Below are 27,688 nucleotides of genomic sequence, written 5' to 3'. Positions count from 1 at the left end.
GTTGATTCCATGTTTTTATTTTGACATTTTGCTCTTTTTTTTAAGACAATTAGTTGATTCAAGAATACATATTTTTATTTGATTTAAGATATAACAAATGTCCACTTGGAGATGTATTTTTAATTCATTAAGAAGAGAGTAATTAATTTAATTTAAATTTTAATATTGTAAAAAAAAGTGATCAAATTAAATTTTGGGATAAATATCTGCTGTGAAATGTCTCACATGACATGGCTTGTTAATGGCAACCTGATTTAAATAAAGATTTTACTCTGCAGTGTTTTTTCCTTTTCAGTGTTTTTCAAATCATACATAATTTCCCAAGAGACAAACATCACGCAGCTTTGAGGATCATCCATTTTGTGAGTAAAATTTATTGGATAATTTAAAAAGAAGTGTCATTTAACATTTTACATGCGTCAAGTTGTTGTCATGAGCGGTTTTATATAGTGAAAAGACGAAATACACAAAATTCAGTGCAAATCAGCATGATGAAGACTTTTTAATGATATTTGCTAAGTAAAGATATAGTGAAGTAATGGTGTCCAAAGCAGAGAATGAAGACAGGCTTCCCCTGTGTGTGTTGTAATCCGAGCCTCTCTGTCCTTTGTTGTAGTAGACGGTGTTTATTCTGGGTTTTTCACACATTCATTTATTTGTGGCAGCCGACCACGATCAAAACATCTGCTGACACGAATAGATTTTCTATTTTTGGAGCTGGATCATTCATTTGTAGCGCTGTTGAAATACTTATATTGTTTGGTTATGCATTGCACCTCTCAGAGCACAGAGCATACTCTGGGCACAGATGGAGCAGTAGAAGCTGGGTCTAAAAGATTTCATTCATTTGCAGCAGCTGCTTCTGTCATCCATTGATCTGATCAGCTCTGAACGGATCGACAGATTTAATTATCTACAGGCTCCACCTGTGCTGCATTCATTTAAAAGAAAGACGAAAGTTTGCTCTTGCTGCCTCTTCATCCCTCGTAAGCCACTGCCAACTGCCGCTGTCTCTCTGCACTGCGCTTATATAGCACTTACCGCTGTTAAAGGGATGGCTTTGTTGTATAGATGTAGTGCCAACCCTCCAGTCCCCCGACGTTAACTATGCTCTGTTGGCACTGTTGCCATTGTTAGCACTGTTATCGTGTTAGCACTGTTAGCTGCTAGCCGCCAGCTCTGCCACCTCCATGTTGAGCCCCATACTGTGAATCATGCTCTGAAGTTGCATACAGCACCTTGAAAGAGTCCAATTAATTAACATAGTGATTAGGAGAATCGACAGGCTATTATGCAACACATTCAACAGTCTATTGTGTTGGAGCCATAAAACAGTTGCACTTAAATTTCCAATCGCATAAGACTTTAGGGATGAACTTGCTTTGTTTTGGCTTGTCGCACTCAGTTTAATCAAAGTGCAACCAGTCAACAATCAAAAGTTGGTAAATGTAAGTGCTTTTTCCACATTTGATAGCATTTTGGAACAAAACCATAAAATGATAACAATATTGCCCTCTAGCAAGGGCACTCTACATGAACAGGGCTATACAGCAGCCCATACAGCTGAAAGGGTTAACTGTGTTTGTGAGAGAGCGATGATGGCTGTGCCGGGCTGAAATTAAACGTTCAGTCACTTGCTTATCATCGTCATTCACTTACTGCATGCACCTGTAGGATTCCCATCATCCAGGCAAATGACAGGAGTCTTCCTGCTTTCCCGCCACGGAGCTGCAGTGAGACAGAGTGGTCTTTGTGTGTCGTCAGGCTGTGCTGCCCTCTCACTGCTCACCGACTTGCACTGTAATGTCTGAAACAACTCAGCCTTTCGCAAACAATGTTTGAAAACTGTAGATGACAACCTTTTGAGAATCAAATACTCTGTCATGAGTAACGGTTTCCTCATCCTTCAGATATGTTGGACCAGTTGGTGATTGCTTCCACTTTTGATTATTGCATTGCATCGCTACTGCATGAATCAACCAGATTTTACAATTCAATAAAAAAGCAATAAAAAAAATCTGAATGCTACTTTATCTGTTCGTTTCTTTTTATAACTCAGACATTATTTGGTTTTATTGAACCAGACATGCAAAACTGCATTATCTGGTGCTTCTTTTGCTCACAGTGGGCAGTGCCGCTGTTTCTGCTGGAGGCGGCACACATATGGAAGTAAAGCAGTGGGCAGGCTGTTTAAAATTGAGGGAATATATTTCAGGGCAATACAAAACCAGCAGTGAGCCTTCCTGCTGGACCACTTTGAATTAAATGTCTAAGCTTCTGCTCTGTGGGTAAACTGTGTGTGAGACCAAAGTGCTAGTCTATTAACAGTATACATACATTTGACTCCTTGCACAGCCGTTATCCTCTGGTATAGCAGAAAAAAAACATTATATAAATATATTAAACACCTATCCAGATGTTGACTATCCACTGATAATGTGGAAAAACTATAGTGTAGGTGCATCTATTGCTTTATTCAGTGTCTGAACCAAACAGAAACCTCTCATGGAATCTTTTCCGCTTTGGTCTACTAGTTTTGCCAGGGGGCAAAGACTGTCTGCTTTGTTTTAACCCGGTCATTTAAACAGCCTTTTGATCATTACAAATAATGAGTGGTTACCCTTTGAGATGCTGGTGTGAACTGATTGGTCTCATTATTTGAATTAAACCAAATGTTCTGCAGGTTTTTAAGAGGATGGTGGCTGAACATTTAGTGTGTGGTAATGACAACCTGCCACAGTGTGCTCCTGGGAGACTTTCTCTTTATTCACATTGTGAAGCAGTTTGGCAGGTAAGGTTCTACATAAAGATATATATTTTTTCTTCTTTGGTTACTCATGCATGTATGAAACTAATCAACCGAGGTTTAACCATAAAAGTTACCACGTTTTTTTAAATTACCCTTAAAAGTAGAAACAGACCACTTTTCCACTTTTAACTTCTTATAGTTTTCAAGAATTCCTGATGGTGACGCTGTTGCAAAGACAACTAGATAACTTTACATTGTTATCAGAGCCCAGCAAATAGTCGCACTAATATTTGGGTTTCACTTATAAATCAGCACACTCACCTTCAAGCATTCAACCTCAGCAATAAACAAAGGTGAATTGTGAAAAAAACAGGACAGGAAAAACATTGTCATCTAAATATCCATCACAACAAAACAAAATTGAGACTAAATCTCATGTTGCCAGCTCATCGGCATGGCAGCTCTGATGATGTCACTATCAGAGTAAGTAACTATCAGAAAAACAACAATGCTGTAATGCAATAGACAGGCAAACCTATAACAACATTGATACTGGTAATTAGGGATAGCTACTAATGGCACTGGGTTGTGTAGTGACTGACATAGGGAACCCATATAAACACTGGTGGTGTCTTTATTCTATACTCATCATTGTGAAGTTAATTTTGTTTGCACAATATAATAAGTTAAAGCACAAAAACACTTTATTTCCATTGTAAGTAAAAGAAAGCTGAGATTTGACAAGTATTTTTGCTTGAGATGAATTGTGATGTTTGCATAAATGTGCTGGTGGCTTGTGTCACTATCACATTGGATGTTTTAACATCTGCCAGTGCTACTTGGAAATTTACCGTAATGTATAGTTACCACCAAGCAATTTTAAATGTCAGTGTATATGCCACCCAAGCACTTTAATTGATGACTGAAATTGACTGACATTTTTTAGTGCAGCTTTACCAAAACATCTTTTAAGATGGTAATTGGAACCAAAGAAACCAAAATGACTTTCTACAGTTGACTTGGTTCTCTCTCATGACTGGGAATGCATTATGCTATTATCCTGAGTTCCTGTTCGTCAGGGACTAAAGGATCGACAGGCTGTCCACATTGCCTTCTCTCGTGTATAGGCCTAATTGCTGCCTGTTTTAAAAACTGACTCTCATACACCCTTTTTTGTCTGTGGTTGAAGTACAGTAAGAAGCATGACTCCTCTGGGAATACTTACCATAGGGACTTACGCAAATAGATCACATAGTTTTAAATAGGTCGCCGTAAAATTGTCAGATATGACACAAATATAGGATGAAATATTGTAAGCGGGAGTCCCCAGAGGTCATGTATAGGGTGATTACAGCAGAAGGGATGAGGTTAGAGAATTAAATGGTACCCACAATGCTGCATTATGTTAACTGCAATTGGCAAAGATCTGTGATGTGGGAATGGTCTGGTTCTGGTTATCAACCCTCCCACCCGCCCACCACCCCCACCACCACCACCTCTCTCTCTCTCACTCACTTCCTCCTCTTGTCTTTGTTCCTCTGCCATCCTCTCAGATTAAAGTGGTTTTCTAGAAGGTGGCAGATGTGATGATTCATGAAGTTCCAGTCGGCTGGGTTTCTCAAACAGTCACCATGAGAACTCGATCCTTTCACAAGGGCTTCAACGCTGAGGTTTGGGTTGGGTGGTGGAATAACAATCTGATGAAATATTGTTATCAATTTGCCAGAGTTTCACAGAGAAATGTGTTTACATGTATTACATTTTACAAACAGGACTTATTGTCTTGGTGATGCAGCCTCACCGCAGCTCATGTGCTATGATTTTACCCCTCACTTCTCAGGGCCAGGATTTCTGTAGTTTAGAAAGATCTGCGTGACATTTTCCTCAGCTTACCTGTACTTACTGAATTGACTTTGAGAGACAGAGACACTTGCCTGCAAGCTGATCTCTACCGGGATCCTTCGTACTGTCTCTTTAGTAGAGCTGGTGCTGTCTTGCCCCTACTACTCAGCCCTTACCTCTCTTTTTAGCATGTTCGTGTCTAGGGGTATGGTGTCTCGATTCTTGTTGGAATAAAGGGGTAGGGCTAAGTGTAATGCCTGATTCATGGTAGGGTGCTCAACACTTTTTATAAGTGTCCCTAATCAGACACTAAACAGTCATTTGTCCTTTCAATTTTATACTTAAGTGAAAGGTTTAAAGTTGTCTTGACCAAAGACTCCCTCTTTGTTTTTTTGTGGTCCAAGTCTAGTTTCTCTCATGTTTAGTGAATTTAATTTGCACAGACAGCTCTTTATGTATATGCTGTATATGTGTTTAACCTATCATAAATTGATGGATCAGTTCCCAGTCTGTCTGAGCAGCAGATTCCCCTCAGTCGCCACTGTGGACTGAGAAACAAAAGCAGTGGGGGTGAGGGGGGTCAAGACCTTGAATAGACATGTCTTGTGGCTTGTCCTTCTGAATCATGTTCTGATGCAGTACCTTAAAGTGCAGGATTCTGGGGCGTTGGGGGCTCAGTGGATAGAGCGGGCGCCTCATGTCAAGAGGCTGAGTCCTCGCTGCAGCGGTCGCAGGTTCGATTCTGGCCTTGGCCCTTTGCTGCTTGTCGTCCCCTCTCTCTTCACACTTGCACTCTGTCCTATCGAATAAAGGCAAAGAAAGCCCAAAAAAAAATTTATATACTTTTTACAGGAATAGAATCATTTGTCTCTATCACTCTACTTATGTAATATTTTAGATAGGGCATGAGATGGCCGTCTGCCACTTCTGTAATGAAGCACAATTGAGAAGTGCTCACAGTGTTCTCTTAAACTGTTGTCCGTGAGCTTCTGCTACTTCTCATAATAAAAATTCTCAGTGATGTAGCAATAATTGACCATGATGTGATGCATACTATGCTGTGTTGGGTCCTTAGTTTTGAGGGGCCTGAAAAGTCTTTGCGAATTCCTTGAATTTGATGTAACAGAAGGTGTGGGAAACCTTGGTAATGAGATGTAATATTGTTAAGACAGAAGTGTGGAGGGGGAAAACCTCTGTCCACCAGCTGTCACCAGCATGACCGACACCTGCCTGTTGATTGACACCTTGTACTGAGGCCTCCAGACAGTTATGCCACTAGTGCAGCCGTCCTCACAATGGCAGTGTGCGGCTTTTCTGTCTTTCTCCTTTCAATTATTTTAAGTTGCTCAGAAGTCATAGAGACATGTGGGTGGGTGTGTCATTTAGCTGCTGCTGTCTGGTTGTGTTTCTTTTAAAACACTGTAGATAGTTTTGTGTAAAATTGTCAAGATGCTTATAGACCTGGATATTTTATACATGATGTCATAAAGTACCGAGACAGCAATAACCTGTATGGACTGTATTAGACCCTGACCGATATATTGCCAATATGCCAATATGACTACTGACTTACTGTTAGTGCCATCTTTATTACTAGAGTTTATTTTGAAACTACATTCATAAACAATAAATACATCTTATCTGTGTGACTCCCAAATACCAATAGCAATATTGGTGTCAGCCAGATACACAATTAATTTTTCATCAAGCTTCCTATGTGGTAGTTTTTCTTGAGAGAATATTGTTAAATATGGTATGGAAACACACAAGAAAAACCTCACCTTGGTCCCAATAAACACAATTAAAATCAGTTCCTGCACGGTCGCTCACCTCTCTTGGCCTTTCACTTACGCTGAAGGGATCAGCTTCGGTGGTCTGGGCCTCCATACTTGGCTCCAAAGGATCAGTGTCCATGACTGTCCAGAGACAACTTCATTTTCCCACATTTTCTGCTCTAAACAGGGCTTTCACTCACAAAACCACACACACACACACACACACACACAAACACACACACACACACACACACTTGTCTCACTGTACCTTGGGAAATCACTACAAGTTGTTTTTCTCTCTGCCTGTCACAGGTTTGGCTCTTGTTTGACACTTGAATTGTACATCTTGTTTCACATCATTATTTATCAGTGGTGTTTATTTATACAGGAGCAAACTAATTGTCCAGCATATCAGGTGACATTTTAGTGATTTCATATTTCCGCTATTCAGCTTGTGCTTGAATATTTTGAAGCTTGAAGAGATTGGATGATTTCCTTTTACCGGACCACAAAAACATCCAATTATGGATGCTAACTGTATGGCTTGTAATTGATAAAACACTAAAAATCAGAGGAGCTTAGGCCTTAAAAAACTGACTTTCAGTAGGACAGATCCCTCAGGGTCAGAGAAATTTGACGCCCATTTATGCTGTCTGAGGTGGCATGGGGCCGGAGGTAGACCACCTTTATTGGTCATGTGATATGTGGGTCATCTTGGGGCCCGCACAGCGGATCTTCAGGATCAAACACTCTTTGATTGGCTCTTTGACTCATTGATTTATGGGTACTAAAAGGCAACAGGAGTTACACAGTTACACATACAGTAGAGACGTTTTACATGGCACTCAGTGACTTGCAACTTTTAACTTAACGATGACTCAGTTAAGGAGGTACGGTAGTAAAATGATTAAATGATTCCCGTAACTCTAAAACTGAGTAGTTGTAATTATGCCGGGGTCAGGTGGCAAATTCCAGCCAGAATCAGGTCAGTTTGAGCTCCTTGTCAAGTCGTTCGTTAAAGTATGAAACCTGTTTCCTGGAGCTTTGACATCTGAGTGCAGTCTGTCTTTGTCAGAGTCTGTTATTGATTGCGGTGCGTGCTCCTTTGTGTTCTTCTGCATGCTCAGAGTACAAACATGTCTCAAACCGCTGTTGATGAAGATGTGTTAAGGTGTCATTTTCTAATAGTCTAATGAGGTTGTAATGCCACAGTAAGTGGCAGGTTTTACATGTCAGATAGGAAATTAGTCAAAACTGACAACCTGTGAACTCCAGCCTTCCTGTTCTGTCTCACCCCTTGTCTCCTCGCTTTCTCAGAGACCGGCTGTCCAGACCAGTCCAGCCTTGCAAAAGAGAGATGTATTGTGGGTAACTTGTGCAAAGCCCTGAGATGATTACAATGCACGCAGGTATGGTAAAGGCACCTACGACTTTTTTTTTTTTTTTTTTTTTACAAGGGCCCTGGGGCTTCAAGGGCAGTCCTCTGTGTTAGAGACTTATCACCTCTGCTCTGGCTCTCAGCTGGCGAGAGCGCCTTCAGAAGGCAGCAACATGATTTTGAACAATTAGTCCGCCCCACCCAGACCTACACATCAGTTTGATTCACATGCAGAAGCCTTTATGTCTCTGTGGGTGTTATTAAGAAACACTATAAACATGATATCATTGTGTGTCCTGCTAAAATCATTCATGACGGTGAACTGTTAAAATAAAGAAATACTTCTTTGTCAAGTATGTTGGAGGGAAAAAAATCTGTCTCAGAAAATAACTAAGCTGAGATAACTGTTAATTAATTTATTCAAAGAACAAATTGATAAACAGTCAATCCTCATATTGGCAAGTACCCCTTGCTATACAGTACCACTGTACAATCACTGTATTGCGTAAGTTTAAAGCAAAATCATTGCACATGTAATTACACACTTAGAATCTTACAGAGAGAATAGGCCTGATCCAGGAGTCAGCAACCTTTAATTTCAAAAGAGCCATTTTTGACCAAAAGTAATAAAACAAGTTTGTCTAGAGCTGCTACACATATTTGTGCCTTGTAATGAAAGTAACACAGCCTATTAAGTTTAAATTATACTGTGGCTCCCATGGGCTATTAATATTTTTTTTCTTTGGTACTTAATTTTGCAGTGTTAACAGTGAAAACAAAAAGGCAAATCTGCCCATGCTCTTTAAAATTATCATTGATTCTCTGAGACATTTCCTTTTTTCACTTTGGAATCCATGGCTTGCCTGCATGGCAAAGGAAACTCAAGACTATTCACTGCAGAGGTACGACAAATGTAGAGGAAAAGGTGCCAGGCTGTAGACGTTGGAGATGTAAAAATATCTTGAGGCCTACAACAATAAATGAAAATTAAAATATTAAAAAAATAATTTTTATTCATTTTCAAATGAGTTTTCTGAGGATAAAGAGCTGCATGTGGTTCTGGAGCTTCGGGTTGCCAACCCCTGGCCTTTTATATAGATGAATCTACTTTTGAATAACTTTTTTAGGTATATGAAATGTCATTGGCTCAAAGAGGACTCTTCATACACTGATCACAACAAAATGGATTTTTAGCAGATACAGATTACAATCCAAGAACAAGCGATTTAGTAGTAACAAATTGAAACTTTTTGCCATAGCTTCAGTGTGCTTATTGTGCAAATTAAAAAAAAAGAATGTCACACATAAACAATGTTTGCACTGAACACCATTCTAGTTGTTCAACAGATAGACAACAAATTTCATTATTCTGTTCTATTTCTGTTTTTCCTGCACTAGAAATGTAGACTCTATATTCAGTTCAACTCTTTACCAGGCATATTTAAATTTGTTGCTGTCCTGTTAAGACAAACCGGAAGGAACACGTGTTATCCCACGCTGCTGGAAGTTGTAATTACTGCCTGGCTAAAGATTACCTACCACACACACATGCACACACACGCACGCACACAAGTTAAACTCACTCAGCTAAGCCCTCCTACTTATCTAGCAGTAGCCAATGATTATTAGGCAACAGATGATAAACTGTGGTCCGGCCTCTCCCCCGTGTGGAAAAGCCAAGCACAGAGGAGTCTGCAAACAGTTAACCACTGTTTGCAGACTCCTCAGTCAGGTAATCGTGTTCATCAGAAATAACCCATTTCCATTTAAGACAATAATTTTCTCAGTTTTTACTATCTCAAAAATGCAAAAAACAAACAAACAAAAAAAAACAAACAAAAAAACCCACCAAATTTTAATTACAATTTATTCTTAAGGTGAACTTTGATATTTTTTTATTTCTGTGCGCAATATGATAGGCATGAAACTAGAAATTTCAAAAAGTGTCCAAAGTGTCTCAATGGGGTGGATGTGAAGTACTCCCTCATAATATTGACAGAAATGTGTTGCTGGAACAAACAGTCGTCTGTGACTCAAATTCAACCAGAGACATGCCTGCACCACCCCGTTTCCATTGCGCACGCTTGGATACGGCTGGTGCGCCGCAGACAGGGCATCAACATGAAACTTAATCATCAAAACTTGTTGATTGTGTCCTCAAGTTATAGAGAAAGCGATATTTCAATATGATGTATCATGACACGCCTTTATAAAGGGTTGTGGTTGGCATAAATTCATGTATGATATGAAAATATGTGATTTGGAACTTGTCTGCTTGTCAGTGAAGATGCACTTACTCTGAGATGACAGCCTACCTGCACAAATGATCCACGTGATTTCGGATCAATCTGATTGGATACACCTCTCAGGCGCAGAGCCAAATTAAGTTGTCCCCCTCCTTCCCAAGGTGTCTCATTCACTTTTCAGATGGGCACTCTGCCCCTCCTCTCTGACACTGACGAAATAACAGTGTGCGTTAGGCAAAATTGAACTTGTTGCTTGCCAACACTTCACAGTTTCTGTCGCTCCGTACAGGACCAGGATCATCCCGGAGTGGGACCCTGCAACTCTGGAGCATCAAGAGGAAGAGAGAGGCGCGCCGGGAAGATAAGTGCTGCTGCGCCGATTTGGAGTGGACATAGTTGGGCACTTTTTACGCATCCATGTTACGCACCGGGACTAACTGGATTTAAGGAGATATATCGATGTTGTGTATTTTATGGACTAAAACACATGTAAACGTGAGTATTTTTCTGTTTATTTTCAGTTTGAACTATGAATGTAGACTGTTACTGCAAACAACACAATAGACCGAACAATGCAATTATTGGCTTATTATTTTCTCAGTATGTAACATTTTCTCATGATATGAAGAAAGATAAACAAGTACATCTATTTCAGTCAACTTCTCAGTCTACAAATTGTTTAACATGGACGCACCCAGTGATGCCTCGTTGTCCTTAGATAACCTACACCGAGTCCCGATTCCGAGAGGCAAGTGAACTTCCCAAAGTCCCCTCTGAGAATTGAGGATTACTCTTGACAATTTAAGCTGTAAATCAACTCTTTACAAATTAAAATGAGAATAAAGGTATGTTATTCGTATTTTTATCGATCAAGCAACAGGTGTTTCTGCGGAAAAAAAGTCTTAACGACTCCAAAGCCCGAAATCAAAGTTTTACTCAACTCCGAGATGGATGACAGTATTATTATTTTAGCGTCCAGTAGAAAATATTTATTGTTGAGCATCTCCGAGTTGCAAATCAAGGACACTGGCTCCAAAAATCTGCAAGCAATTACCCGCCCGTGTGATGCTGAAGTGCTTTCTTTGAATGACTTTTTTTTTCCTGCTTCCTAGAAATCCATCTGCGCCTGCCTGTAGCTTGCACACATTATTCTACAAATATAAGATAATGATTTTACTTTAATGATGGGACATAGATACACAGTGAGATATGAAACTTTATTAGATTTGGACCTCTTTCTTTTATTGTCTCCCCAAACTCTCATTTCATTTAGTTTCCATCAGGGTGGGTCTGCTGACTTGGGATTGACTAAGTCACAATCACAGACTCGATCCACCCGAAATATTTTAGATGGAGATCTTTTGTTATTGCCCATTTCCATTATATAGTGTCTCGTTTTTATAGAGTAAAACAGCTCCCACTTCGACCCACCACTTGTGTTTATACAGTGGGGTGGAAATGAGGACAGGGGACTCACTGCTCTTGTGCTCCTGTATCCAAAAGCTCTGCAGTTCGACCTCACAGGAAGTTTTACCGCAAGTGACTGAAAACAGGAGCCAGGGTCATTAAATGTTTCAATTAAGTGTTTTTTTTTTAATTTATATTATTTTTTCCCCATCTGTTGTTAGTTATTGCAATATCACAGGTAAATGCAATGTCCCAGTGTGCCCAAGAGCTCTTCAAAGTGTCAACACATTTTTAAATTTTAATTGTATGATTATCTGTAATAGAAAAATGCTTTATTAAAGTTTATTTATATTGGTAAAAGTTAAGATTATGTCATTATGTGTCTTTTTTTTTTTTTTAAAAAAAAAAAGGTTGCATGCATCTGTTAATTGCAATTTTTAGATGAATCAATGTTTACACCATTTAATTATTCTGAAACCTATGCATGATAAAAAAAAAGATGTGAAGCAGACTTGTCTGTTTTTATCCAAGAAATGTAAGTGGATGAACAAAAGCCCCTAAAAGAAATAGCATAAAATGTGAAGACTTTATATGAGTTGTTTCCTAATTCACATTTATATTTTTTCCAACAGATGATACAATATATAAAGTATATCCTGTGGTTATTCTGTCTCTGTGAAGCTGCAACTGCAACAGGTAAGTTCTGAATGAGTAAATGCTTCCCTCTCCTCCCCATATCTCCTCTCTTTCTCTTCTTTTACTTATCTCCCTCCCTCTCTCCCTTCCGCTCATGTATTGCCTTCCACTGTCCACCTCCATAAATTTCCCCATTTCAGAGTCATTTGACATAATCATGCTCAGCCGGCGTCCATACTCCACAGCCTATCAGCAGAAAACTGACTGATGTGTCAGCTGTGCCTCACAGGATTAAGGCTTCACTCTGTTCTTAAAGTAGCAGACTATGATAAGCCCCTTCCTGTGAAACCTGCGACACTTTTCTCAATAGTGAAGATGACAGTTGTTGACCACTGAGGGTTGCGTCTCAGGCCCTGCTGGTCCCCCTGGATCTCCAGGCCCCCTCCTGGTCTCTGGGTATGGATGGACACCTTTCAATTAGAGTCCCAGTCTGGAAATAACAGCTGTTTTCACCCCTCATCCTAATAAGGCCCTCTGTTAAAGCACACACACTCATGCCTCTGGGGCTGTCCCACCACTGATTCCAGAGCATTCCCCACATTGTTCCCTGTGAAACCCCCTCCCCTTGAAAAAGAAGGTGATTTCAACCTCTCTGCAGTGTGATTCAGCCTGTTGCCATTTATTTATGTCTGTTGCCCTGTCTGACATCCCCACTGCTTTGCCCCGTCACATAGAAGTGGCGTGAGACTGAGATACAGTCAGCTTTAACTGTGGTCAGACCTCAGGGGGGAAGGAGATTAAGCAACAATTTGCTTGTCTGGTTTAGCAGTATTGTCAGGTTTAATTAAATTTCCTGACCCGGAGTGACAATGACGGTGTTCGACATAGTAGTTTTCAGCTGAGAATACAGTAGGAGGTCACGGGAATTGAGATACATAAATTGCCCAGTGTGCGGCATGCTGATGACGTACTTCGCCTCTTTGTGTGGGTCTACCTGTAAACATGATGTAGTTTCAGGTGGGATTATTTCAGATGGAACACGCACAGAACTCAGCAGCATGAACTGATGCAGCCATGACTCCACTTTTTAACCAATTATCTTCAAACAAACATGCTGTACATACACTGCTGTCAGTGTTGAATGTGTTCCCACACCCATCGTTTTAAGGATGAGGTTTGACTTTCCGAGAGCTGTTTTCGGGGCCATGATGCATGTTTTCTTTTATTGGGCTGGGTGTAGCTGTCACACCCCGCCAATGTACAGTAAATGAGTCGGGCAGTTTATAGTGTCTACATGGATCTGTGAGAATTAGAGTAAACAGGGGAGGCGTTCATTTACATTTACAGTAGGGCTGGGGCAATATATTGATATTTTGTTGATATAGTCATTTTAGACAAGATATCGTGTTAGATTTTGGATGTCATAATATTTTAACTGTTGAGTTTGGCTGCATTACAGTAAAATGATGTAATTTGCTACCAGACTGTTCTAGCTATTCATAATTACTTTCTTTTAGCCATTTAGTCATTACATCCACATTTCTGATGATTATCAAAAATGTCATTGTGTAAATATTTTATGAAAGTATCAACTGTCAGCCCTACAATATCTTCATAATGTCTTTCTGTTTGGCCAAAAATATCAGGATGTTTGATTCTCTCCATATTGCCCGGCCCTACAATACAGTAATGAATATGTTTATATGATTTGAAAATACATTTAACCTTTTCACTTTTTGCCTTTCAGCCTCCAACGCATTATCGATAATCCGACCGATCACTGGTTCGCTTTCGGGGAAGGTGAATCTTCCCTGCTTCTTCTCCACAATCCCAACCTCAGCGCCGGTGGTCAGTCCCAATGGAACTGTCATTTATAGCAGAGACTACCTGCGGATCAAATGGACCAAAATAGATGGAGAGTTGGAATCCACAGTGCTGGTTGCGCAGAATGGCGTGATCAAAATAGGCTCCATCTACAGGAACCGTGTATCAGTGCCCAGTCACCCTGAGGATGTAGGTGACGCCTCACTGACAATGGTCAAGCTGCGTGCCAGCGATGCTGGTACCTATCGATGTGAGGTCATGTATGGCATCGAGGACACCCAGGATACAGTAAACCTTGATGTCGATGGTAAGACGTTCATGATATCCTTCCTCCGTCATATAAAAAACTCTGCTTCCCCAAGATACACCCTGAACGTAGAGGGGGGTTGCTGCAAGGGTTTAATAATAGTGAAATTCAATACAAGTGGTGATAGGAATGTAAACGATATGAAAGAACTACGGGCACCCTTCTGCTTACTTTGATAGCAGTAGCTACCCGGTAGTTACACAGGATAACCACAGTTTTCAGTTCTTATTTTAGAGCTGATGCACTCTTACAAAAAGATGAGACTTTGGGTCCATGTCCATATCAAGCACTGCAGTGTTTTAATTCCAGTGTTCAACCCTCTAACCCAATAAGACATTAGAGCCCAAATATGGATGGTATTGCACATGTTGGCAGAATAAAAGCTATGTTATAACCTCATCCATCCCTGTCATCTTGGGTGCCACCTTGTCAGTGGGGATTTTTCTCTTGGTGGGGCACTCAGTGGGTGTTACTAAGCTTTTTTTCTCCCTTTGCCTTTCCTTAGTGATAACAACATTCCCCGATATCCCACCTCAATTTACATAATCTATATGATAATGCAATATTAGTGCTCTTTGTGGGCGGAGGGTTCTTACCTAGTGTCATTATGTGCACTCTGTCACTTGAGAAGTATTCTGGGAGATATAACTCATGTTTTGGGGATGTACAAAACATGGGTGGGGTGGAGGGGACACTGGGATAGTTTTGGTTTTCGCAGCTTTACAATCTGCACAACCTCTTTTCCAACTATTTGCAATCTTAATTAGGTCTATCAATCATATCCTCTGTGTCTGTTTACTGTCCACAAATATGGGGATTTCAGGGCCATGGCATCATCTGCACTTATCATGTTCATTTGTGGTGAACTGTAGAGTATTTCGCTTATCCTCTTGGTTTATTGCAAAGTTCCCCCTTTCCAAAGAAGCTGAGAGGCTCAATTATTTCACCCGTGGTGTGTGCTTTATATGACATTTGACATAATTTACAGCATTGAAATTATGCTGATGAATTCCAGATCACTATGTTCATGTTTCTATACAAAACTTCATTAAGTTTTGTTCTTAAATAGTCTTGTTTGTTTCCAGGTGTTGTTTTTCACTATCGGGCAAACACCAGCAGGTACACTTTGGACTACCAGAAGGCCGTCAAAGCTTGCGAAAACATTGGAGCAACCATTGCTACATATGACCAGCTGAAAGCAGCCTACGAGGATGGCTTTGATCAGTGTGATGCCGGCTGGATTGCTGACCAGACAGTGAGGTTAGCTGGGTTTTAATTATCTGGCATGAAGTAATTTTGGAATTAACAATATCTTTTTTTTCTGTGCTGTGTTCAGATGCCTTTCATAGGTATACAGGTATTTATACCTTTGTATCCTGAGCAAATTAGTTTGATTTCTTTTGCAAACACTTAAAAAAGGCAATAAGCAATTTGGCAAGACATGTTTTGTAAACTGAGCGAAAATAGTGGAGTTACAAAATTATTTAACAAAAAAAAGAAAAACAGAAGTCCAGAAAACCATATTTATAATTATCATTATTCTATATTTACAATTATGTTGCAGAACTCTATGGTAATTTTCTTGTTCTTTTTTTTTCATTTTTTTTGCTTTTTTTTCAGTTATTTCTTCTTAAGTTGCTCATTGCCTTATTATTCCCTGAAAGAAATCAAGCCAGTTCGCTCAGGTTTAAATGTGTCAAACAACATTGCTGTTTTATTATATCACATATATTTGATTGTATTCTGATGTGTTAAATGTTTTTGCTACGTGTTATAGTGGCTCTTTTTTCTGTTTGTGCAGATACCCAATTACAAGGCCAAGGCAGGGCTGCTATGGCAACCTACACTCTAACCCTGGTGTTCGGTCATATGGGACCAGGAAACCCACGGACACCTATGATGTATACTGTTACGTAGACAAACTTGACGGTGAGTCAGCCCACAAAATGAGACTTTTCTAGTTCTAAGCAAGTGTCGTTGAGAGGCACCGGCACGCCCTCTAAAATGACGAAACCTCCAAATTATCGCAGTGCCAAAGCAAATTACTTTAACAGCTTATAAAACCACTGTGAAAATAAGCTTCACTGTTTTGTTTGAAAACAGCATTGGTTACAGTGTGTGATCTTTTATATATTTTGTTGTGCCAACCAAGTCAACATGTTGTAGAAAGGACGTTAGGATTAAAGAGAAGCTCCTAATTATTTGATTCTGAAGGAGGAAAGTCATTCTTCACCATTATGTTTTTTTCTTTTATTTAAATGTCGGTGACCAAAATGTGATAATAGGGTTTTAAATTTCTCTGGCACTGTTTATGGGAAGTCCTCGCTTCTCAGCTAACAGTCTCTGTCTGTCTGTTCATTATCCAGCTGGTTACTGTTGATGGACTCAGCTGTGCTCAGAGTGTTTTATGAGCGTTAACATCTCTCTTGACACATCTTAAACTCCAGTCTTCTGTAGCTGCTTTTCTTATCTGGGATTTTTACAGTGCAGCACTGCTACAGCACATAATACCAGTTTCAATTATTTCAGCACAAGTTGCAAATCAATTAATTGTGAATATAAAGCCATCATTTAGAATGATCACATTTATAAGTGTTATTAACAGTTGTAGACAGCCAAGAAACGTCACCTCATCCCACAGCCATCAGGGACGTGCACATACATCTTCAACTTAGTGCTTTGATTTCTCCAAGAAACTATGCATGCATCTTTGACGTCACTGTACTCTGGGCCATGACAAGTAGGTGTGTTCTTATTAAACTGTGAGTCATACAAATACATCAAAACATTCGACTTAAGAGTATATTGCTTTAATTTACTTAGATGGATATTAGATACTACACTTTCTGAATGGAATTTTTATCTTTATCAGATAGTTTGATTATAGTTGTACCTCATTAAATAGTTTGTGTTTTGTTGCTGGAGAAGCCAGCCACCCAAAAGAGCCCCACCTAAAACATCAATTTTAAGTGTACACTGTGATTTGAATATTTCCACTGGTTTGCCTTAATGTCAGACAGTGATTTCCATCTGCAAAATGAGGCTTTTATATCACTCTCTTCATAACCAGACTCCATTGAGAAAAACAGTAATTCAACATCACTTAACACAGAAGCTGCTGGTCAACCACTGTCTCAAACAGTTACTTTGTTTGTTAGTGTGGGACTTTGGCATTTAAAAGGGCTAGCTTGCATTCACCAAAGTCACACAATAATAACAGAAAGCAAGCTAAAATCACTGTTTTTGTCAGTGGAGTCTAGTGGCTTTGACAAGAGCAAAGATGAGGAACTGATACTGTTAACAGGCTTTCCCAATGAAACGGGCTATCTGACGGAAAAGTAGCGTGGCAAAAATAATGGTGTATGGTGTGCATGTAAACTGATTTTGATTTTTTTAAGGGTGGGACATTTTTGGGTGGCTAAAATAGGTTGCATTTTGTTGCTGACCCCTGTCCTCAACAATACATTGCTTAGCTTCCATGTCGAACTCTTGCCTCTTTTTCGAAATTGGAGGCGTGCTGTATGTAATACACTGACTATGGCTAAGTACCCCATACAGTCCCACTTCCAAAAATCTGAACTATCCCTTTAAAGTAGAGTGTGGCCCAAAACATACATGAGAGAAAATGGGGCTGGGAATAACACGCTACAGAGGTTTTCCACTGGAACTGAGTGGGACATTGTGGTTACACTGGGACGTGTCTCACTGCTGGCACACCACAATGCCGTGGATACTCAGTACAATAATGTTAATTAATATCAGCTAAGTTTTCTGCCCTTTTATATGTTGTAGGAAAACAGACATGTTTGGCTGATGTGGTTTGATGTGCTTGAAGTTAAATGAAAATGGCAAATGCTTTTAGCTAACCATGATAATTTACTTAAATCTATGGTGGCTTTAAGATGCATGCTGAGTTAAAATTTATTTATATTCATATTGGCAAGAAGAGTTCAAGATACAGATGGAAAATATTTGTTATTATTACCAAAATCTCGTTTGGTAGTCATATATTTTTTCGGGTGGAAAATGTCAAATAAAAAATAAATAAAAAACATGTAATAACAGTTTAGTTTGGTATTTCAAAGTGACTGTCTTTTTTGCTTTTGAGAGGAAAGACATGTCTGGGTGGAAAGCATCTCCTAATCTCATTGCCATTGTAAATCAATGGCATAAAACCAACATGGGATTTTTGAAATGTTACGCCCAAGACTAACTAAAAACATGTACTCAGTCAGTCATCCGTTCTTGTAATGTTGCTTGGTTTCAATTAAGATGTTGCTTTTCTGTAGTCTTTCATTTATATTGTCCTGCAGGCAGAGATAAATGCCCATAATATTCATAATGCAGTGACCTTTCTGAAGGAAAGACCCTTACATGAAGAGCGTGAGGGAGGACACATAGAAGGTGTAATTTTATTCACTCACCCGAGGGGAAATGTCCTGCATTACAGATGCATTCATTGACAGGCTAGGCACATTGTCTGCATTGCAATCCCACCTCAGATTAATATAATGAATGAACTACTGTTGCCTAAATATGATCGGTGGGAGATGTTTTGGGTTGGTGCCCTGCACAGCTGTGACTTTTGTCAGCTGCTTTTGGGCTATGTCTCTCCTGAAAGGTCAGAAAATCTGGAGCTTGAGATTACTCCATATTGGAGCCTTTTGGCTCTATTTCCAGTTAAAATAATTTAAAATGAAATATGAAATGCATCTGCTAGTGATGCAGCACTGATTTATGCCAGTGTTTTGGTTAAATAGTGAATTGCATACTTTGGGCCTGTGTGTCTGTGTACTAAGAGTAATCCAATTTGGTTGCCATGATCCCCAATGATTTGTTGCCATAAGTTAGTGCTTTCTGTTAACTCTTTATTGCATTTATCCATCTGTATTTCAGGTGAAGTGTTCTATGCTCCTGTGACCCAGAAGATGACCTTTGAGGAGGCCAGTGCAGAGTGTAAGAGGAGGAATGCTGTCCTGGCAAGCCCTGGCCAACTCCATGCTGCCTGGCGAAAAGGTTTGGACAGATGTGACTATGGCTGGCTCTCCGATGGCAGTGTGCGACACCCTGTTGCAGTACCCAGAGTGCAGTGCGGGGGAGGCCTGCTGGGTGTCAGAACCATGTACCGCTACAGAAACCAGACTGGCTTCCCAGAACCGACTAAGAAGCTTGGAGCTTACTGCTTTAAAGGTAAATTCGCTTACTGTATATAGTCTTGTTAGTATAGTACTTAGTATATTTACAGTATGTCACAGAGCAAAGTGTTGCCTGCATATAGTGGTTCCTATGTGTTTATATTTTGGTGTAGACAGCAACAGACAGTGGTCGGAGGCACAGACCATTCTCTGTCAAAACCAGGCCTGGACTGTGAGGAGCTATGATCTCATCTCCTATTTGCCTCTGCTCCCCCGCCCTTTGATTTTCTGCTTCTTTGCATTGCTGTACACATTCCCACATCTGAACCAGACGAACATTTTGAAATGTTTACAACCTGTCTAATCTTTTGTCCATTGTTCTGGAGGAATTATTTTGCTAGGAGCATTGCATGTTATATGCCAGACAGATTGCAGTGTCCAGTTGACCCCACTGTCTCACACCGTAGTCTTCCACCCATCTCCATGAAAACAAAAGTTAGCCAAGAGGAGAGTAAAATCATAATGGTAAACTCTGTTTACTTTAAAGCAATGGACAAGGCAATTCTTACTCTAATGGTGGGGATTAATGGCCAATCGCTTGCTTGAGAGTTTGTGAACAGTCAGTATCTGTCTGTGTTTTTTTTTTATCTTTATTACTTCCAGCTGGGCTAATCAAGGCTTCTTAAGCTTTATCCTCATACAACCTCACCAATAATGTGAAACAACCAAAACAGTTTGTGCTGTTAAACATACAAATGCTTCATTTTAGATCATATCAGTGACCGAAAGCCGAATTGATTTTTAATCCAATCATTTTAAAGTCCAGATAAATGTAGTTGTGGAAATTCATCATTCTGTGAACTCTTTCTGTGGATTTGCTTAAAAGAAACATTTAGATATGCATGGAAACAACTTCTCACCGCAAAACGTGTTCATTACTGACCATGGGAAGACAGGAGAATATAGCTTTGGATCCTTATAAATACTGACACTTCATGGTTCACTGGAAGTTAGCAGAATGATGCTAATCCCTCCTCAAACTGTGTGTTCCTAACTAATCAGTATCCCCAGGGTAAAACTTAATGCCAGATGATAGTCACCGTCTAGAGAAGCAGCAAAAGTAGCTAATACCTCACCTGTCAGCTTTTTCTGTCTCACTATCTTAACTCCCTTTTCGCTTTTCTCATCTCGTTTCCGCTGTCAGAGTTTGCCCTCCGTCATTCTCACTTGTACTTATCAGAGCAGACGTTTGGATAATGGACAAAGCTACTGGCCGACTTCTAAATTCAGTCATCCTTGGTGACCCCTGACCTGGCCTTTCCATCTTTACAAATGAGAGGTTGGACAGATAAGCCATGCCCTGCCTGGCCATTTACTGCCCCTGAGCTATGCTAGCTCTCGCGGTGATAAGTCCCAATGGAGTTCAGAGGCCACACAAACACGCCACCCTCACCTCCCGCTCTGTGTATTCCACGTCAGCCCTCTCGATCCTGTTGTATATACGCCCCTGTCTAAGTGCTTTTCAAGTACCCTTGTTTGGATGGACTCAATCTATAGTTTCCTGCTTTCCCTCGCTCAATAATATCCCAAAAAAAATGTAAACTTATGCTAGTTAGACTACACAGAAAGAGAGACAGGAGGTTGGTGCAGTGGGAAAAGGGGGGATAATTGGTCTCTGGTTGGTCTCTGTAGTGGCCTGAAGAAAACAAAGGCCTCAGTAACAGCATTGGTGAGATAATGCACTCACTGAGAGCAAGCCCTATTTTTTCCTGTTAGGGAAAAACGTGTCTCACACCTTACATCAGAGATAGATTCATGCAGAGAGAGGGCTAGTGCGTAATGGTCAACAGCTGGCTTTACGCAGTCTGTCTGCAAGGAAAGCTTTCTAAGTTTCTTTTTATGGGTGTGAGTAAATGAGAGAGCATGGGAGTACACAGGGGTGGGGGCAAACATAAAGGACTAACTAAAGGCATTAACTCAATGTAACCTAAAGGAAAAACTGGACAAGTCCATTCATGAGTATTTAAAGACCATCACTGTGAGATGAAAAGATGAAATCAGGGACTGCTGCTCAGTGACAGGATAAAATACAAGTTAACAGCTGACCAACAAGACAAGAGGAGAGACAGTGCACAGAGTACAAGAGAGGACAAAAATAGTCAGGGCAACAAAACCACAACACTCGATTCCTTAAAGTTTATATGCTGTTTAATTCCTCTGGTACAGTCATGTGAATCCTTTCAGGCAGATCCGGAAATGTTTAGAAAAACATTCAAAGCGCACTTGGTTTTTAGAACGCTTTGAAAATGACCTCATCTTCCATGAGCTGACGACAAACTATCCAATTTCCTCAGATACAAGAGGCAGACTTTTTAATCAGCCTGATGAAATTGGCCTTGCTGAAACCTTCAGATAATTTAATCCATTTCTGGTGTGGATAAGAACTTTTCTCAGAACTTCTGTTGTTTTTTCAAGGACATTGCATGAATTAATGTTAGTGCAGGTTGTAAACAACATAAGGAGTTGAGAGAAGAAGTCCTCCACTAAGATTTCTAGGAAACTTTTAACTCTGGGTAGTTTAATGTTAAGTGTCACACTGTTAGCTGCGGCTTTTGCATATTGCTCTTTAACTGTTTGTAGACCCATAAGGCTAGTCTCACAAACATACATTCATTCATCATGCGCATCATGTTTGTGGAACATTGAAATGAAGGAGTTGACTGACAATTTGACTGCTGGATTTTTGTGTAAATCTGGAAATACACCTCAGCATGCTGTCTGTGAAATCCCTTTCCCACTGCACAAAAAAACCCACTAACATCTGCTAACATCTGGCTTTTAATGTAATGAAAAAGGTGACAATCAGCATTCACACCTGCATCAAAAGACCAAATGTGTAAGAGAATGAAAAAATAAATCACCGCCATAACATTTTCACTAACCTCCATGCTGTTTTCTTCTGTTTACTTACGTGTTTTTGCCTGTGATGTCAAACACCAGAAAAAAAACACACAGACAGACATACTCATTTGCTGCAGAGCTGTGTGCACAGCCCTAGTCTACTGGCAATGGGAAAGCAGTCTATTGCCTATTCTTAGCAGGTTTTCCCATTTTTACAAGAACCCCTTAAATGTGCGAATTTGGTAGTACAGTTCTGCTTTATATTTAAAGGTATACTTTACAGAAATTGTCAGTTATTATTTGTAAACAAGAAGTCTTGTGTGCTATATTTGCATTTTGTTCTTTTAAAGATTTTTTTTAAAGATCCTCTTTGATGCGTAATGTTGGCTCTTGCTACCGTTTTATCTTCAAATGTCACCTGTGCTTGTTGCCCAGGAACATTTTGAACACAGCAAAATCTTAACGCACCACCACACACTTCTAGTGGTCACAAGTGATGATTGAGCACAATTACTTTTGTATGACTCTATATGTATACAAAATTTTCAGGCATAGTATACCTTTTAAAGGAGTAATACTTTTTGGCAGATGATTTTGATTATTTTTGCTTTGTTAATGTATGTGCGTATTTGTGTTTCTTAGGAAGGACTAAGGTGATCAACCAGACTTCCTTTGTGGATGTGGCTTTAGTAGGAATAACCACCACTTCCATCAGCTCCACTACTTCCATCCCTTTATTGGAGGCAAGCACCACTGCGCTCTCCCCACCATCTGAAACAGTATCAGAGGCAGAGGAGTCTACAGACTCTGCAGCTTCCACAAACTCTCCATCTATGTTTTCTACCAGTATGACTCCACCTCGCCCCACTCCAAAAGGCCAAGAAGAAGAGTTAATCACCACAGTTGCGCCCACCATCAAAGAGGACCACGAAGACACTGATGGTGTAACAGCCACCCCAGACTTTGATTTGGACGACTTTGCACAAGAAAATGTGACTTATATAGCTCCCCACCGTGGTGACACATTCCCAGAACCTCAAGACAAAACAGAGAGCACAGAGACAATGGTCAAACCCTCAGAGGAGCCAGACGACAAGTCAGTAATTGAGATCAGCACAATCCAACCCGATGTCCCCATACCAGATGACTCTCTCAGCACAGAGCCAATGTTTGCAAAGGGGAACACTGAGGAAACCATTGTGGATTCTGCAATCACCACAGCAATGACCTCGGATCTCACCGACACCCCAACAGAATCAACTGAGCTGACCAGCGAGGAGGTGATCAGCTCCTCAGAATCAGCCACTGGGCGTCATTCAACATTCCCTGACTATGATGAGATTGAGACAGATAGACATTTTGTAGAGGGACTTCCACCTACCCAACCACCCCAACAGGACCTCTCATCCAGCACACCTGACAGCCAGTTTTTCATCCATGGAACAGTTCCCTCAGCCATTCCCACTGACACCACCTTTATGTGTAACACCCGACCTGGTAGTGAGGTGGAGATCACGACCACAGAACCGCCACTGCCAGAGCCCACTAGCACTGCTGCACCAGCCACGTCTCAAACACAGGAGGTAGAGACAACGGCTGTCGTTCACAAAGAAGACACCTCATCTGCCACTGATACAGGCACCCCCGCCCCGATTGATGTTGAAACCTCAGCTGAAGATGTGACGTCAGTTACAAGTGTGCATGTCTTTGATGAGTCCACCACGCCGGTTCCAGAGCAAGGCGATGACTTCCTGACTGAGGATGACACAGCAACAGAGATGGGCACAGAGTTCTTTACATCTGCTCCTGTGGTTTCTGCTGTGGCTGACACGACCACCACTGTCATGCAGAATGCATCAGGTAAGACATATCAGCAATACATTTAAGCTCTGGAGTTTTATTTAGTAACTTTGTATTCACTGCATATGGTTCTAATTTAGGTGCAGTTCAGATTTGGTTGTGTAAACAGGAAATGGCATTACTTAAGCTTTATTTAAAACAACAATGAAATGGTAAAAAACAATGGAGGAGGGTCTGACTTAATACATTTTTAAGATGTTGGAGACAGTTGAAGCTTTTCCCAGCATTGTTTTAGTCTGGCCTCTAATTTACTGATGTCTAACAAGTTCTGTTATTTGATCTATCCTAAATCCCTGTGTGTCCAAAAGAATTTTTAGTACTTGTGCTTTATTTTGTTTAGCTATATGTTACCAGTTGTGTTGATTTTTGAGAATTGTATAGCTATTGTGCCGTTTTGCATTCTTTACAATAATGCATTGTACAGTAAATGGGAGTAGGGGGAGGCTGTGCTGTCCAGGGTGCTGAAGTAGAGGCAGTTTGATTTTGACTGGCAGTGAAATGTATAGTGGCGCAGTACTCTAATGTCATGTAAACACATCATTGGCAGTGTACAGCTTAGAGCACTCTGCTGTTGGACAATTGGATTTTTGTCATTTAACCTAGCCAGCTCAATTCAACGCTCAAACAAATACTGCTGTTGTCTTCTTTTCCTGTGTGACTTTACTTTTATTCCTAGATAATTTTGACTGTTAAACAGCAAGACTTTGTTAAGGTTCAGTGACTTGCTGTCCAAATTACTATAATATATAGGGATAATTGTAACCTATATATACATTCATACACATGCAGTTACAGCATACAGGTGCTCATGTCTGCATGGTGAGTCAATTCTTTGCATGTCAGTTCTTCCACAATTAACTAAGTTGAAGTGTTTTGTGTTCCGGTTTCCTCTGGCTCATGTTTGTGTGTATTCACAGAGTGGACTGCAGCTGAAAGACTGCTTAGCCTCAGGACCTCCTCAGTCAGTCCAGCTGAGCAGATGTCCTGATAATCATTGTGACATACTGTAGACAAGCGAGAGAAGTTGGGAACGAGACAGGGAAGGAAAAAAGTAGTTGGCAGTAGAAAGACAGAGAGAGTCTGGGATCAGGAACATATTATAAATAAAATATTAAAAATACACATGTTTTACACAATTTGCTAAGGCTGTTTATATTAATTTTGAATACATAATCCATAGTTCTGCTTATTTGTGGTGATAGATGGATGACTAAAATTTTCCTATTTGAGTTATGTCAATTATGTTACTGTAGACATGGCTTGAGGATATTTTGTTACAGCAAATTGCGAATTTTGAAATACATATTTAGGCCATGACTTTCAGGTCCACAGCACATGAATTCACATGCAAACAGCAGCTGCATCATTTTGTTTTCCTTTAATTTGCTCTCCATCTGAGCTGCAAACATTGCCATGGTGACTCATTCCCTATCCCTGAAGAGCAGCTCTCGTTGGAGGAGAGGGATCTGTTGAATTGGAAAGGACTCAAGTGAATGAATTGGTCATTTGGCAGTTTGGGGAATTTTTTCTGGATTCGTGGTATAGGTGCCTGAGAGAGCAGCAATCTGTGCTGTAGGTTAAACACACTCTAAACTGCTGTTGTGTTCATAAGCACTTTGTATGCAGTGCAGTCAGTTTAGTTGCCAGAAGTATACATGACATCACTTGTTTGTTTGTATTTGCACGCATGTGAAAGAGATAAGAGTGTGTCTTTGTCTTGTGTGTATTTCTGCTGCAAATCACTAGGCGTTTGCAGTATTTCTCTCCTTGTGCGTGCATGCACTAGCTCACTGCCAGCCAGCCTGGCAATAACAGAGCTATGTTGGCAGTCTACCTGAGTAAGCACAGATGCCTGACTTCGGCATAGACTGGACACCACCTCAAGAGGTGATGTCATTGCTAACGAAAAGTCTCACCTCTCGGTGAGGACAGCTGGAGGCTGCTTGACCAAAGCGAGTGATTATAGCTTCATTTACTGCTTCATCATGTGATGTGGCTCAGCTGAGGCACTCAAGTCTTTCAGCCCTCCCAGTTTGTGTGGCAAAAGCTTGTGGAAAATATTGTCGCACAGGGAGAAGTGTGTTGTCTGGCTTCATGGTAACAAAATGCACAATAATATCAATGAATGAATATTTAGTGTTGCCCAACATCTGTCAGTGTTATTGTTATATGCACAGTGCCCATGTGTTTCTGATTAAGTAAGGACAAGTAAATTCACTGTGCACCAAGTGTTTATATGTCATATTATCAAATATTGATCCTCTGAGGCGTGCAAACCCACGTCACAAAACAATTCCCCAACCTTCAATGGTACTTTCTTACTGTAAAAAAAAATATATTTAAAGGAATAGTTTGGATCTTTTGAAGTGGGGTCGTATAGGGTACTTATCCATAATCAGTATATTATCTACAGTAGAGGTCGGTTAGAACACCTCCAGTTTGAAGAAGCAGACAAGAGTAATGCCCCAGAAGCTAAGCAATGTACTGCTATGTATGAGGGCAGCAACAAAATATATTTTAGCCATCTAAAAAACATCCCACCCAAAAAAAATTAATAACAGTTTAAATGTATGCTATATTTAAAATATATTAACCTCTTTATCTCGCCGCAGACAGCTCTTTTCAGCTATGTTCTTATCAAAGCCACCAACCTTCATTGACATATGAAGAATTTTAGCTTACTGAGCACAGGAGCTGCTGTTCTGCAATTGTTTAGATCAGTTAGTTCATTTGGGTCATTGTGTGACTTTGGTGTATCCAGACTAACCGTTTCAAACACCAAAGTCACACTATAACAAAAGATATCTGCCCAAGGCTGTGGTGGACCAGCAGCTCCTGTTCAGCAAGGTTGAATTAATATTTTTCTCAATGAAAACTGGTTTTAAAGAAAGCAATATAACAGCTACAGTTTCTGGTTAGAATATGCTTTCTGACTGCAAGGTAAAGTTGACAGTTTTCCAAATATTGCTATAACTTAAACTTTTTTTAGGTGGGGCTTTTTTTAGGTTGCTGAAACACATTCTGTTGCTGACTAGTCCACAGCAGTACAGTACTTAGCCTCTGTGTCAGTACTCCTGCCTGCTTCTATTCTACATAAAGCACTGACTATTAATAAGTATCTCGTACCCCTGTTTCAAAATGCAACATTCAGCTGACTAAGGCTTGCTGAATTGATCGTTAAATCATTGACATTTTGGGATACACATATACTTGTTCACCGTTTTAGGTGCAATAACTTACTTGAGTCTGTTGCACTGGAACAGTTCCCGTCCAAGAAATGGTAGGGCTGCCCCTTAAAAGTCGAAACTTTGAATCAGCAGTTGGAGACCACTCAGTTGGCTGAGATTGCTTCAAGTCGAGCAGTCCTTCTTTTAGTCTTTTTCTTTTGGTCAGTGTGCTGTGTTGTGTACTTCTGGGGACGTTTTGGTCCCCAGACTTTTGCAGTGGAGTTAGTGCACTTGATGTCCATGCTGCTCTGGCTTTTGTTTGATATCTAGTGTCTGCATGTTGTTGCGCATATCCGATTTGCCGTTAGTACCATTAGCTTGTTTACTGTATTACATGAATGCTGCTCGTATTTAGCAGCCGAATCTGATTTGTATGATACAGGCCAATTCTGAGTCAGGTA

General features: G+C 40.3%; 1 protein-coding gene across 1 annotated transcript in view; it reads left to right on the top strand.

Annotated features, from left to right (window-relative positions):
* Positions 1 to 12,029: 12,029 nt before the first annotated feature.
* Positions 12,030 to 27,688, top strand: part of vcana (versican a) — a 39,693-nt gene continuing 24,034 nt past the window's right edge. The window contains exons 1-6 of the mRNA XM_042487811.1: positions 12,030 to 12,093; positions 13,781 to 14,164; positions 15,250 to 15,424; positions 15,966 to 16,093; positions 19,061 to 19,354; positions 22,843 to 24,060. Of these exons, the coding sequence (XP_042343745.1) occupies positions 12,030 to 12,093; positions 13,781 to 14,164; positions 15,250 to 15,424; positions 15,966 to 16,093; positions 19,061 to 19,354; positions 22,843 to 24,060 (2,263 nt within the window). The remainder of the gene's footprint in view (positions 12,094 to 13,780; positions 14,165 to 15,249; positions 15,425 to 15,965; positions 16,094 to 19,060; positions 19,355 to 22,842; positions 24,061 to 27,688) is intronic.

Source organism: Plectropomus leopardus, chromosome 6, assembly GCF_008729295.1.
Source record: "Plectropomus leopardus isolate mb chromosome 6, YSFRI_Pleo_2.0, whole genome shotgun sequence".
Classification (NCBI taxonomy): domain Eukaryota; kingdom Metazoa; phylum Chordata; class Actinopteri; order Perciformes; family Serranidae; genus Plectropomus; species Plectropomus leopardus.
Note: the sequence above shows the minus strand (reverse complement) of the source record. Positions and strands in the feature narration are given on the sequence as shown.